We start from the raw sequence: 16,519 nt of genomic DNA on the forward strand, positions 1-16,519 counted from the left end.
TAGGCGTTGTATATTGCCTCGAATGCCGACCTCTTTTCACAATATGATACAAAATCTCTTGAACAAAACTCTCCACCACGATCTGTCCTTAACATTTTTATCCTTCTCTCTGTTCGATTCTCAACCAGTACTTTAAATCTTTTAAAAACCAAAAATGCATCACTCTTCTCTTTTAACAAGTATACCCACATCTTTCTACTGAAATCATCAACAACAAAAGAAAATAGCGGTTACCTCCAGGTGTCACTGGTGAAATAGGTCCACAAATGTCTGCATATATTAGCTTCAATTTCTCACTGGCTTCAAATCTTGCTCGAGATGGAAAAGGGCTTCTGGATTGCTTAGACATTAAACAGCCTTCACACTTCCTTGATGGTTGAATCAACCTTGGGATGCCATGTGCCATTTCATCTCTCGACATAAGTTCCAAGGCTTGAAAATTTACATTCCAAGCCGAGCATGCCATAGCCATGTATTCTCTCCTCTGATTTTGTAAGTAAACATGTAGGCTGGTTTTCCTCAAGACTAATCTTGTACAAGCGATTTTCAGTTCTTTTCACTTTCATTAACAGCCTTCCACGTTCTTCATATATACACCCACAAATAATCTCCCTGCAAAATTACTTTATTCCCGGCCTCAGACAATTGACCCAGACTTATAATATTGTGCACAAAGTGGGGATATAATATACCTCTTTGAGAGTTTTTTCTTCCCCATTTTTGCACCTGAATGAGACAACTCCTCGACCTTTAATATCCACGGTAGAACCATATGCATCTCCAAATTTCATCTCCAAATTTCACCTGTCCGGTCACGCTTTCATCCAACTCCTTAAATTTCCCATGCTGTCCAGTCATATGATTATTGGCACCATTATCCAAAACCAAACTTGTGATTCTTTTTCTCTCTCAATATTTTTCTTTAACTTGGGATTACTGTCTCTTCCTTTAACAACATCGCGTTTTTTCAGCTTTCCCGACTTCAGCAATAAGTAAAGCTGGCTCATCTTCTTGAATTTGGGAAAGGTTCACCTCCTTTTGCATGTCTTTTTCCTTCCGAGGCTTACGACATTCTGCAGCAAAATGTCCATATGTTTGACAATAAAACACCTCACCTTACTTCTATCCCGTCCACCACGGTTTCCGTCTCTCCCGCGATAATCTCCACCGCCTCGAGTTCCATCCTTGCTGGTTCGCTTTAACCATTCTTCTCGAGTGAGTAGCAGTTGCCCTTCATTGTTCTCCTTTCTTCTCTCCACTCCTCCTCAGTCAACAGAAGATGTCCTTGGTTCGTTTCAGTCTGCCCACGTAACCGTTCCTCATGAGCCTTCAATGAGCCAATTACTTCCCTCCACTGACATCTCCTCTAAATTACCAAATTGTTCAATAGCAGATGCAATTTGGAGAAATTTTTAAGGGAACAGCTCTGAGTAGTTTCTTTACTACATACGCTTCTTCCATTTTCTCTCCTAGTGCCCTGATATTTGTTACCAGACCATTTAGCTTCATGTAAAACTCATCGAGCTGCTCAGTTTCCTTCATGCACAGGGCTTCAAATTCTCCCTTCAACGTCAGTGCTCTTGCCTTCTTCACTTTATCTGCGCCCAGGCACATAGTTTTAACAGCAGTCCATGCCTCCTTGGACGTTTTCTTTTCTGCAAGAGCCAGCAGTAGGTCTTCTGGAATTCCTTGGTAGATGACAGCTAAAGCCCGCTTGTCAATTTTGTCATCGATCACAGCCTTCGCGTCTTTAGGTTCTATGGCCTCCCACACCCCACCTGTGCCTGCATAAACACCTTCATTTTCAGTGCCCATGTTGTGTAGTTGGTCTTCGTTAACATAGGATAGCTTAAGCCAAACGAGCTCTCCTTTGACTTGCTTGTTTCCATCCTGAGATGTCTGAGCAGAAAACAGTAACCTGGCTCTGATACCACGTGTAGCACTATAATCACACACACACACTTGTATGAATATAACACTGGAAGAAGAATGTAAGACTGCCACATTTATTAGTTCATGCAACGTACAGAGATTTATAGGAACTACTAACTGAAAGCTAATTAAACACTAAAGTGCTAAAAACTAGGAACCAGTGCAGAACAAACTTCTAACCTCTACTCTACTACTTTATTCAGCTCCTATTCCTACGCTAATACTTATTATCTGACCAACTTAGCTATTAATATATAGCCATATAACAGCTATATTTTATTTTAAATATGTTTAGATTAATTAAAATCTAACAGGCTGCACAATACTTGGGCTGGTAAAAGTTGCACCTAATTCTATATTTTAGAAAAGTTTTTTCAACTAAAGGGTGCACATAGCGACAGGTTGATGAACAGGACAATTCTGTAACATGCTGTACAGATGTCTACAGCGGCTAAAATCTGGTCCGGACTCACTTTCGAATATCTGTAGAGTTCCTCTTCTCCGAGCCCAAAATGTATTTCTAAAAAAGAAAATGTTAGGTACTCAAAAACTTATAACAAATGATGTGTCGAAATCTGATTGACTGCATTCGCTCCAATAATAATGAGATTCCTTATATATGTATCAATTATCAATCACTCAATCATAATTTTACACTTGTCTGTCATGTTATTTGGTAAAAAATTTGAAAAGACTTTTTAGGGATACGTAGTATTATCCTTCTAAAAATTAGTGAGATTTTGTTGATATTCCTATTAAAAAAATTCATGCTCTGGTCCTTTAAAATTATGGTTTAGCCATGCACTGTTGAATTATATATGACTAGCCTTTAACCCGTGCAAAGCACGGGCGCTTATATAACTCGTAATTTATTAATTATAATTTAAATCTTAATATCATTTTATTAGTATTTTAATATTAATAATTTGGATTTTAGTTAAATTATATTAACCAACTGATTATATCTTCTAACAGAATTTAGCTTTCACAATTTATTATCTATCTATAATTATTTTTCTGATATTAATATGTGATAGTTTATTATTCAATTAATTTTAAATCAAAATTTTCATATTTCATATATCTTCATATGTTACGTAATGGTTCGTGTTTGTAATGAAATAGAACACGTTAAAGTTAAATTTCGAGTAGAATATATTATAATTAAAAAGTAGCGTCTCTAATTATTTATATGTATTTTAGACAAAAGATATTCAAAATTGTATATTTATAATTAGTTATACATTTATCTATAAATTTTTTAATATTAATATATGTTATTAACAGTAGTTTCATCTTTTTCAACTAATTATAAATTATATTTAAAAAGATATTAATATACATAAGGAGTGTTTTTAGTATATGAAACTGTTTAATATCTATCTTACATGTTGTAGACTTTTAGTTTTAGAGAACCAAATTTTGTACGACTACAAATTATACCTATGTTAGGCTTTTTATAGTATAGTATAGATTCGGTAAACGCCTTTTCCAACACTTTACGGTTTAATTAGATCAGTTGACAAGCTATCACAGTTCAATTTATAGAGAGTCTCGGGTTCAGAATGCTAATATTGCAAAACTTCACTAGACTTCCAACTTGAGATACTGAGCTATACATGGACTTGCACCTTGAGATGCTGAGCTGAGTTTTTTCACTTGATCCTACGTAGATAAGGCAATAACAAAGATAATGACAGTAGGGTCCAATTCTGGGAAGCCATTTCTATGTCATCGCCTTCTTGTTAAAAAACTAAAATTTTAGTCGTTATCTCTAAGCGAAAAATATACCGGAAAAATTATTTTTTCTCAGACATTCAGATCCTCATTTCCCCTTCAATACCAACAGTCTGATTGAAGGTCAGCTGAGATATACATTCTTCACATTAATGAATCTATCATTTTTGGGAACAGATACAAATAAAAGAATTAATTCAATCATTTAATAAAGATGAAACAATATGTGAAACCTCATAAGTCTTTTTTTAAGAGAATGTAGAGCATGTCTTACACCCTCAACGGTTGTTTGGTTAAGAGCCAGGTATCTCCATTTTTCTTTCTCCACGAAGTCTGCATCCAGGAATTTTGAAGCGAATTCCCAGAGTCTGCAGACATCTTCGAAGTTTGTAAGGAACCAAGCGAAACTGTAATAACAGATATTCCTAATATGCATTTATCCTTTTTGTTTCTCAAAGGTCCTGCCTGCTCAGGATTTTTGCTCTCTAGTAATTTCTCTCGTTATCTTGCATGTCCGAGAAGTATATGTTTTTCAGAAATCCACAACTAAGAGAAATGTTGTTTCTGTCAGCTAGTTTTTGTACAAGTGCAGGATCAACCTTTCGCCTTTCCAATCAATATATTGAAACCCACTGCTGGCCCTCGATCAAATCGTATACCTTTGGTCCATATATTGTAACTAATGGAAGTGCATTTTCTGAATTTGGATGATTAAGGCTCGTCAGCGCATTTACCAGCCAGTTGACTAGGTAATTTGCTCTGCAACTGATCAGTATCAGGCCCAGTGAATCTGCGTGATCTAAACCCCTGAATTCCATCTCTGACTTTACAGTACCTCCATCTTCTTTGTTCTGTGGCTCGTCTGTGTTGACGGCTTATCTAGTTCAACGATTTCAGACACTGGTTGTTGTTTTTGTCTATCCCTGGCTTCTGAAGCTTCTTCCAGCTCATAGGCTGCTTCATTCTGCTGGATAAAGACATCGAGATGGAGGATGAACTTGGCAAAGCCAAGGTCTCTTCCTTTAGCTCGGATACTGATAACTGTTTATCAGTCTTGGATAGTTTTTCAGAAACTGACATGGTCTTACAGATGTAGGAGACGGACAATTCCCATACCAGTAGAAGTGGAATTGTTTAATACTGAAGCACCGGACTAGCTAGTTATATATAGTGTTTCTTTGGACATTCTGTAACCAATATGGCAATGTCTTCATTCTTTTTACTCTTCTTAAGTTAGCAACACAATTCCGAGAATACACAAGTACAGGTCTGAAGATCCAAAGTTCTTGATTTAAAATTTTTTAGCTAAACTATTATGCGCCTGGTATATGCGAAACTAGGGTGTTAATTGACCACTTTCTAAAATCTCAAGATATTAGAAGGAGGGCTTAACATGATCATATTACATTCTAACGCATTCCCTCTCACCCGAAAGTCCATTTATGGGTCGAGAGTGGATCACGACACCATCTTTTAGGGCATAACATCGCCTAACTCGAGTCTCCCGCGAGCCTAAACTCTGATATCATGTTAAGGAGCCAGTTCTCCTAAAATCTCAAGATATTAGGAGGAGGATTTACCAAGATCATATTATATTCTAACATAAGGCAGTACACTATGTATTAATATCCAAATATTAATACACATCATGTTATGCAGGAAAACTGTTCAAAACCTGGCCGGAGCGAACCTGATATTTTCGGTACTGATGATACTGGACCAGATCGGAAAATAATCGACCCCAACCAGCCTAGACCGGAAAGGACGGTAGGTGATAATGACACTTTAATATTATTATGAAAACAATTATCTGATCATACGTTTTAATTTTTAATCGTTCAGCAATGTGTGTGATGAAAATTAAGTATCTATATTGAAGGCTAAAATGCCTGTTGGGTGTTGATTGTTGCGTGGTGTGAGTTTTGCAATCAGCTGGTTCTGGTATTGCACTGCTCCATCTTTAGTTCTAAGTTCAAATTTAAAGAGAACTTATTTTATTGAATAAAATAATCACTTCCTTCTATGAATTCATGTCTCTCTGATTCTCTCTCCAACTTTTCTCTCAAATAATAATAAAATATGAATAATGAGCCAATATGAGTAGGGTTGGAGTTGTCATAATATTCAATGTATTAACTTACTAGAAGTCACGTATTATATTATTTTTTTTAAAAAGATTTAAGAGCACCATTAGAGATGTACTATTGTCTTAACATAGGCTACAATTACATAGTAATATACCTGATGCTTTAAAAGATTCATCTGGATCATCAGACAGGGAAGATGAAGGTCGTAGAAACTTTACCAAATATTATATATAACTTGAGTTTTGGCAACATTAATGATTTAGAATATTTGATCGAGCAAAAGTTACAAAAACAATTCACATAATTTGATAAAAAATTTATGTCAAAATTAATTTCGACGAGATATTACCTTGAAAATAGTTATTTTCGACCGTATCTTGTACGTTACAGGCGTCGAAATTAGTTAATATATCAAAAATATAATGACAGCACCGCACATGTCATAAACAACATGTGCACACAGAAATATTAAATAACGCTAAATAAAAATAAGGAAACCGGTCCATTCCGGGGATTTTCCGGTTGGACCGGACCGGACCGCATATACATTATACAATGTTTTAAATAAAAAATTAATGTTTAAATTTTTATTTAATAAAAGAAAATTTGTAAAAATAAGTTTTAAGAATATTTATATATATCTTGTAATGCATGTTAATCGAAGAAAAAAACTTTAAAAAATGAGACGGAATAGATATTACTCACTCTGTCCCTCTCATTTCTTTACGGTTTTTTTACAATGCTTGAACGCATTTTGAGGCGCATATAAAACATAGTTACATAATTTATTTTTCAATTTTTTTATATTAAAATTTAAACATTAAACTTTTGTTCAGAAGAAAAAAAGTTCAAAACAATTTATCAAACTATATTTTATGAGAGCATAGAATGTATGTCAGAGTCTCCATCTTCCAGTAAACAATTGAGGGGGACAATGGAGTATTCAATAGTAAAATTGAATATGTTTAGCAATTTTTTTTTAAAGCTATATACATCTAACACATTTAAAGCAAATTAAAATAAACAATAAACAAAAATAATTGTATTTGACATATTAAACGATCCGGAAACAAAATCGCTCATCATATATCTTATTTATTTGATTTTCAATATGATTGCATAATCAATTGGATATTTGTCTAACGAAGTTCATTTCAAATTAGTAAAATTTGGTCCCAATTTGTCAAAAAGAGGCCCACAAATCAAATACTCCCTTACCAAAATCATCATTATTTAATTAACAAAAATTGTCCTATTATGCAATTACACACTCTTTAGATATGTAACTCGACAATATGAAAAGATTTGTTAAAAATACATATCTAGAAATCACAAAAATTACACATATATATTTGATTAAGAACTTGAAATATATGTTCGGTATGAAGATGAAAAACACACAAATACATGTATCCTGTCATACAAAAATGGAGAAGACAACAACATAATACGAATATATAAAGAGACTAAAGTCAAGTTAATCACGTCATTCGATAAACAAACCCAAAAGTTTGGGATTTTGACCGTTGATTTTATAAACTCAAGTCATCTTGAAAAATCGAAGCGTCGCTAGCCAATTTCATTTATATGATATTCGATTATTTTTATAAGTTACGAAACAAATTATAGAAATTCGACACACACAAAACTCTCTTTAAAATAAAATTATTAAACTTTAAAGGATCAAGGACCCACCAAAGCTGTAAAAACATTCAAATGTCTCCTATACGAAACAAAAACATGTCATTTCATCGGACCTAAGGCTTCTGGTTCTGCTCTGACGACCCCGGCGCATATGGACCCTGCATCTTCACGCCAATGCCACGAGTGAGAGCCAGCGGCACAGGCCACACCTGTTGCGGCTTGCCCCCATCATCAGGCACCATCCAAAACCCTTTCCCTGGTATAAACACGGGAGTGGGGCCCACAGGCGCAGATCCCGAGGTCTTCGGAACAATATCCTGGCAAACAGGCTCAGCTTTCTTTTTCTCAGGCACTTTGGGGGTCTCAGAAGAGGCCCCACCAACAGCATTAGAAGACGGAGTTGCAGTGCCACGCCCCTCCGCACGGTCTAGAAGCCACTGAAGAGTTTCATCTTCGGACTTGAAGCCCAAATCTTTTGTCAACTGAGAGATGTGAGCAGCACATGAAGCGGACATTTTGATATTCTTGCCCCGACCCTGCATCTTGTTGTGCTTGTCACAATCTTTAACCGGAGACATGTTTGCTACACACAATTCTCTGGGAATGTACAACAGTCGTTATATAGTAGCTGGACCAGGCGTTACGTGCACATATCAGAATCTGCTAGATATTATTTTGATACTGCATTTAGTTAGATTTTGTGGGTCCCATCGTAAATTATACGTTTCTCACGTTAAACTGTCGAATAAATATATTCTTTAATGGATTTTTATTATATAGTCGATTATCTTTCAATATTTGATTTTCCAATGCAAAGAATTATCTACTTTATGTAACGGGTCATGCCAACAGTAATGACATAAAATATATAATAAATATAGTGAACAATCTCTTAAAATCTATTATTTTATGAATTCCAAAAATATTCATCAGTATTTGAATATTTAACGTATTTTAATGGATACTAAATAATATAAATTGAATATCATTGGATTTTAGGAATAATTTAAACTCCTGATTGAATACTATAATATTTTGTAACATAATTTAAAATCCTAATAAAATGCTCCAAGATTATGATACATTTTTTAAAGTTTCAGTTGAATACTACCAAATTTCATAAATGAAAAAATCTTTTAAATCTTAATTGATGACACCATACCCTTAAAACATGATATATTGATTTTTTTTTATCTGGTAAAAAGAATGTAAAGCTGAAATTTTTAACTGAGACATGTTGCTACATACAATTCTATGACAATGCGTACAATTAGGGATGACAAAATAATATGATCCCACGGATATTAGATCTGAAACTCGAAACTTTGGATATATCGAATCCGAAATTTTTGATTTGAATTCGTATTCAAAATTTTTTGTATTTGTATTTGGATTAAAGTATTTACCGATCTGATATTTAATCCGAGATCTGAAATCCAAAATCAATTTCGAAATTGTTTCCGATGTCTGTCTGTCAGTATATAGGCTAATGATTATATACAAACCACTAAATGCGAACCTTAAATACAAATTAAGGAAAACTAGGCCCTAATTGGCATTTAACTAATTTTTCAGTAATTATTTATTTAAATATTTAGAAATTAAATGTTCAAACATTAACTAATTCACTAATGTGGGGCCCACTTAGCATTTACTTAATTATTTAAAAGTTACTTATTTATATATATATATATATTTATTAATTATTAATTTAGTCACTAATGTGGGGCCCACACGTGGGTCCACCTAGCATTTAATTAATTATTTAAAAATTAAGTAAAAGATATTAATATATATAATTATTAAATTATTAATTAATTCACTAATATGGGGCCCACATGTGAGGACCGTTTCGCATTAAATAATTTTTTAGATAAATATCGACTAGTAATTAACTAATTCACTGATGTGGGACCCATATGTGGGGCCCACTTAGCAATTAATTCATTATTTAATAATTATTTATTAAATAATTAATTTATTCACTAACGTGGGGCCCACATAGCATTTGATTAAATATTTAATAATAATATAAATAAATATTTAAATAATTAGTTATTAAATTATTAGTAAATTCAATAACATGGGCGCACATAGCATTTAATTAATTATTCATTAATTAATTATTTAATATTTAAATATTTATTACGAACTGATTAATTAATTCACTAATGTGGGGCCCACATGTGAGGTCCGCTTAGCATTAAACAATATGAAATAAATATCGACTAAATAATTCACTAATTCATTGATGTGGGACCCATATGCGGGGCCACTTAGCATTTAATTCATTATTTAATAATTATTTATTAAATAATTAAGTTATTCACAAACGTGGGCCCCGCATAGCATTTGATTAGATATTTAATACTCACTCTCTCCTATTTCATATGACCCTTATTCCTTTTTGGGACATCAAAAAAAATAACCTATCATACTTACTATTTTTGAACACTATTTTACACTATTACACCCACCACTTTCTTCCACTATCTCCATTATATTATAATATAAACACTATTACACCCACTACTTTTCTCCACTATTTCAACTTTATTATTAAATATTGATAGGTCCCACCGCTTTACACACTTTTCAACTAAACTTACTACTTTTTTCTTAATCTCCGTGAAATTCAAACCAGCTCATTCATTTTGGCACGGAGGGAGTAATAATATAAGTAAATATTTAAACTAATTAGTTATTAAATTATTAGTTAATTCACTAATGTGGGCCGCTTAGCATTGAATTATTCATTATTTAATTAATTCACAAATGTGGTGCCCACTTAACATTCATTTAATCATTAAAATATTTATTAATTAATTATTGATCAAGTCACTAATGTGTGGCCCGCTTAGCATTTAATTAATTATTTATTTAAATATTTAAATAATTATCTAATAAATAATTATTAATTCACTAATATGCGGCCCACACGTGAGGCCCACTTGACATTTAATTAATTGTTTGATAATTTAGTATTTAAATATTTATCAAATAATTATTAATTAATTCACTAATGTGAGGCCCACTTAGCATTTGGTTAGTTATTCAATAATTAATTACTTAAACATTAATTAATTAATTATTAATTATTAATTAAGTCACTAATGTGAGGCTCGTACTTGTGGCTCGCTTTGAAATTAATTAAATATTTGTCAATACTTATTTAAATATTGAAATAATTATTAATAAATAAATGAATTGATTCACTAATGTGGAACCAAACATGAGACCACTTAGTGATTAATTAATTAATTAATTATAAATTATTTAATATATATTATATTAATATTATGGGTCCACTTATCCTAAAGTAACACTAGCCTTGCAACACAAAAGTAGATGTAACACTTTGCTGTGTGCCGTAAGTGGGGACCGCCCCCTGTCTCCACAATTGGCAGTGTGGGTCCATCCGTGGGGTCCACTTGTCAGAGTGGGACCCACTTTTCTGGAGTAAATTTCTGTGGGTCCTGCCTTTGTGTAGCCACTTTTGCCGACGTGTACAGTTCTGGTCTCAATAAAGTTAATAATTAATTAAAATATTTACATAATAATAATACGAAGTGTTACGACATGACGGTCTTATTGTAACACTAGCGTTCTACTACAACACACACGCTTTATATAGTAACTGTAAGTGAACATGTAATGTAACTTTGTTTCATTAGTGTTATGATAGGTCCAAAAATTATGTATATTGTAACACAAAATAGGCGTTACAGTAGAATAGTGTCTTATTTGCCCATCATTGACATAGTGTATATAACTTCCACTCCTGGTAGGTATTTTTTCATTTCTCTTTTGAATTTTTTGATGAAATTCAGCTAACATATATAAAATCATGAAATTTTTTGGATACATATTTGACTTGTAAAATATCAAGAATATCCATACTCTCGATATATCTTTCTAGCTTCTCAATATATTTAAGAAAATTCTCAATTTCAAGATTTCCACCAATAGTATGAAGATTCATTTCTTTTCATGAATTTCTTTTTCCTTACTTTCTCCTAGTGGGATTCTGATTATGAATGTCTGTATAGGTTATCACATACATGCAAGAACCTTATTCTTTTTATAATGACCAAAATCTCTATATTTGTTGAAGCAAAATCCTTCAAATCTATTTTTCGTTTGCTCTAGTTTTTTTGTCCTTCACATATTGTTGACTCTTTATGTCACAAGCCAATAAATCAGGTGAAACCCTTATTCTATTATCATTTGATTGAGATAAAAAATAGTATGAATGAATGTTAATACGTAATAAAAATACATGAATCTACCCGACCAAGTTCGAACATGATAGGTCTTGAGAAAAAAGATTAGAGAGTCTCGAGATTTTTTTATATTTTCAAAGATTGTTTAGAATACATCGTCTATTGTTTATATAAGGACGTAAAAGACTAACATGAAATAAAAAAAAATAATTGAAGTCAAATAATATTAAAATAACATGATATGTAGTTTTGAGTAAGAACCGAAGATTGTGAGGAAAACTTATTTGCCATGATTATGCGTTAAATCTCAACATGATCATGTCTTCTTTAAATATTTTCTTACTATTCATTGCATTCTCAACATAATTTTTGGACAAACCTTTTTATTCCAAGTTTTTCTTCAAAATAAAGGAGATCTTGTCCAAAATCAGTCCCTTCCACTTGTGAAAAACTTGATATCTAATTTTGAGAACTCATCTTGCATAATTCTTGAATTAAATTTTGATGATCCAAATTTTCAATCACATTATAAATATCCAAGGATAGGTTTTGCATGCCTTTAATATGATATTCACCATCACTCCTATCCCCATCTTCATAGGCATTTTAAAAGTTTTTTTAGATATTATTTTCGGATATCCTTGTATTTATCTTCTTCTTTGTAGATATAAAACTTCATCACTCAATATTTCATCTCCTTTTTAGTGTGTTTTTTGTACTCTCTACAATATCATATTTTTCTTGAGAACATTAATTCATCAAACACATTATTATCAGGACCATAGTAATAAACGTATCATCCCCCTCCTTCACCCATAAACTATTAATTATAATTTTTCTCAATAAACATATTTAAATTGTAAAGTTATAGAAATATACATAACCTCAAAATGTCTTCGTACGTTCTTAGTGCATTCTCGAAAATATTTAATTTACAAGGTATCAATTAAAGGACATAAAATTCATTTTTAATTTTTACGATTTTTTCACAATCATCCTAAATCTGTATATGAATCATCACGTGGAAGAATCCTATTTTGTTTAGAATGACTAAAATCATTATATTTTAGGTAATAGAAACTTTTAACTCTATTTTTATTGTCTTTAAATTTTTTCTCTTCAATATATTGTTGGAACATGTGTTTTCACTGACTAATATAGGTACACCTTCAAATTTTCCACATCAAGCCATTAATCATTAAAATGCTTAATTATACTATCATTTGACACAGTAAAAAAGGTTGGATGAAATATATTTTAATTGGTAGTGGAATACATGAATCCATCATTATGAATTCGTACACTATAAATTAATAAATAATGGAAAAAATTAGAAAAATCTCAAGATTGTCTTAATATTGTTTGTTTCAAATAATTAAATGAAAAATTGTATCAATTTACTTAATTCATAAACTCAATTCTAAAAATTATTTGTTTAATATAATAAAAAAAATCTATTAAAAAGATTAGTCACACCATCGAAAAATCGTCATCAATAATAAAAAAATGATATTTACATGCTTCATATATTAAAATTATTCATACACATAGCAGTACTCAATATGTAATGTTCAATCCACTTTTTAATTATTTTTTTAATATTGAGATGATAAATGAAACAAACTATACTTGAAATATATATAATATTCATTTCTGCCTTTCATGTATAATTATAAAATGGCAGAAATTTATTTTGATGCAAATTTTATAAAACAAAATATATCCTAACCTTGTAAATTCTCAACACTCTCCTCATTCAACGTTAACTCCCCCTGTAAATCAAAATCCCCAATTCACCAAATCAGACCTAATCTTGTATCCTTCAAATGCCCCCTTTACGAAACCTGATCTTCTTGCCCATCAATACCGTCTCATCATACCCTTCCTCTTCAGCAGAGCTCGCCCTCGCCTCGCAGCTAACGCTGGTCTGGTTTTGGTTCATCTTCATTCCATTTTCCGCCGCCATCCCATACCCTGGCACAGACACGGTGCTGGGGCCCACAGGCGCAAGTCCCGAGGTCTTCGAAACATCCTCAGCAGCCCCCTCTTTCGTCTCCGGGACTCTGAGGGACCCATCAGCAGTTACAGTAGCAGTAGCAGGCACTGTTCCGGTGCCTGTAGCCCTAATAATGGCAAGCTCCGCTTGTTGAAGAAGCCACTGGATTGTTTCACCATCTGTGGCCAAACCCAACTCTTTGGTCAGTTGGAAGACCCGAGCAGCACAACGAGTGGGCATTCGGATCCTACTGCCCCGACCCTCCACCTTGGTATGCAGGTCTTTCCTTGGTGCCGGTTGAGAAGGACCACCGCTCACTTGAGAATCATCATTGAAATCTTTTTGTGAAGACATGTTTTAATACATACATACAATTGTGGCGATACTCATGTGTGTGTATTATATAGCGGTCTACAAATCCATCAACACTTGAATATTATCATATTTTAATGGTTTTTAAATAATATCAATTAAATAGCATCAGATTTTTAAGCATAATTTAAAATGCTGATTGAATACTACCAGATTTTGTAATATAATTTAAAATCCTAATCGAATACTCTAAGATTTTGATACATTTTTTTAAATCCGAATTGAATATCTTTGGATTTCATAAATGAAATAAATATTTTATAATCCGAATTGAATACACCCCTCAACATGATATATTGATCTTTTATGTAAAAAGAAAGTAAATAGAAAATAATATGCTCAAATGTTTAGCCATATATTAGCATAAATTTTAAATTCTCACTGGAAAAGATATAGTAATATATTAAATTTCTTACTCACACTACAACAATATCGACTAATTTCGACTAGAAGAAAAATATTTCATTTATCAATAACTCTCTTGAATATGTTGGGTACAGTGATTCATCATTATGAATTCGAACACCATAAATTTATAACAAATGGGAAAAATTAGTAAAGTCTCAAGAGTGTCTCTTGATATTGTTTGTACATATCAAATGAATAAATGAAAAATTGCATCAATTTACTTATATGATAAATTCAATTCTAAAATTTATTTGTTTGGTATAACAAATAAAAAATCTATTAAAGATATTAGTCACAGTACCATCAAATAATAGTCCACTTTTTAATTTTTTTTTTTTAATATTGAGATGATAAATGAAACAAACTATACTTAAAATATTCATTTCTGCGTTTCATGTATAATTATAAAATGGGAGAAATTTATTTTGAAGCAAATTTTGTAAAACAAAAAATATCCTAAACCTTGTAAATTCTCAACACTCTCCTCTCATTCAACGTTAACTCCCCTATAATCAAAATCCCCTTCACCAAATCAGACCTGCCCCCCTCACTAAATCAGACCTAGTCTTGTATCATTCAAATGCCCCCTTTACGAAACCTGATCTTCTTGCCCATCAATACCACCTCATCATACTCTTCCTCTGCATCAGAGCTCACCCTCGCTTCGCAGCTAACGCTGGTCTGGTTTTGGTTCGGCTCCGCCCCATGCGGTACACCCATCCTCATTCCATTTTCCGCCGCCATCCCATACCCTGGCACAGACACGGGGCTGGGGCCCACAGGCGCAAGTCCCGAGGTCTTGGAAACATCCTCAGCAGCTCCCTCTTTCGTCTCCGGGACTCTGAGGGACCCATCAGCAGTTGAAGAAGCCACTGGATTGTTTCACCATCAGTGGCCAAACCCAACTCTTTGGTCAGTTGGAAGACCCGAGTAGCACAAAGAGTGGGCATTCGGATCCTACTGCCCCGACCCTCAACCTTGGTATGCAGGTCTTTCCTTGGTGCCGGTTGAGAAGGACCACCGCTCACTTGAGAATCACCCTTGAAATCTTTTTGTGAAGACATGTTTTGATACATACATTCAGTCATGGCGATACTCATGTGTATATATATATATAGCAGTCGACAAATCTATACATGTGTTATGTACATGAAACGTAAGTCCAGATTTTTGTCATATGATGCGGACGGTATCTGGCCATATCGTATGTTTTGTGCATTGTTGACTACTTAAAAATCTTTTTAATACAGAGATATTATTTTTTATATTCTACTGGGATCATATAAAATCTACTGGGAAGTTCCAGTGCTACCACCTATCATTAGATTCATACGTATTAGTGGATCATTTGAAATAAAATATGTATCTTACCTTTTCAATATTTTCTTTTTATTTGATTAAGATGGTGATTTTATCACTGAGCTTTTATTTTTATTTTTACTTAAATATATAATCATAACCATTTTAAAGAGAACATGAAAATATTATTTATTATTATTATTATTATTATTATTATTATTATTATGTATTTAATATTTCATGAGCCTCTCACTGAAAATATATATCATGGATCCCAGAGCTAATACTGAGTTGTCCTTTGGAGAAACATAACATAGCTGACTAAGTATTTTTTGTATTACAATGTATTTTTAATATTATTGTTTTTATAATTGATATCACCTTAATATAGTTTATTTTGATGAATCCACCCAAAAACAATGAGTGCTTGACAATTAAAAAAATTATTAATATAATTCAACAATATTAAATTAGTTGTTACAATGTTATCTCTTATATTAAATATTTAATTTTAATAATAACAAAACTAATATATTTATATGATAGTTCAATATATATAAAAATATAATTTTAGATATTAGTTTTTTATTTCTATATGACGTATTATTAACTCATAACATGTATAATATTTTTTAGTTTTCTCGGCCTATGTATACAAATATTTGTCTAAGCAAATATAAAATAGGCAGCTCGTTATTGAGTTCAAAGAACTGTACATATATATGCACGTCAGGATTATGCACGGGCCCACCTACTTTTCATATATTAATAATTTAGGAATCGGCTTTTATTTATATATTTAATAATTAATTTTTGTGAAT

The 16,519-nt window shown here is 32.4% G+C and overlaps 2 protein-coding genes across 2 annotated transcripts; both read right to left on the reverse strand.

Moving 5' to 3' along the window:
* Positions 1-7,513: 7,513 nt before the first annotated feature.
* On the reverse strand, positions 7,514-7,978 carry LOC135151206 (transcription factor TCP9-like). The gene has a single exon (XM_064088977.1). It carries the CDS (start codon positions 7,976-7,978, stop codon positions 7,514-7,516), a length of 465 nt encoding a protein of 154 aa, XP_063945047.1.
* Positions 7,979-13,347: 5,369 nt separating this feature from the next.
* LOC135151207 (transcription factor TCP9-like) lies at positions 13,348-13,973 on the reverse strand. The gene is made up of 2 exons (XM_064088980.1): positions 13,491-13,973; positions 13,348-13,395 (listed from the first exon to the last, which is right to left on the reverse strand). Exons 1-2 carry the CDS (start codon positions 13,971-13,973, stop codon positions 13,348-13,350), a joined length of 531 nt encoding a protein of 176 aa, XP_063945050.1.
* Between the last annotated feature and the right edge of the window lie 2,546 nt (positions 13,974-16,519).

This window comes from Daucus carota, chromosome 1, assembly GCF_001625215.2.
Source record: "Daucus carota subsp. sativus chromosome 1, DH1 v3.0, whole genome shotgun sequence".
In the NCBI taxonomy this organism is placed as follows: Eukaryota; Viridiplantae; Streptophyta; class Magnoliopsida; order Apiales; family Apiaceae; genus Daucus; species Daucus carota.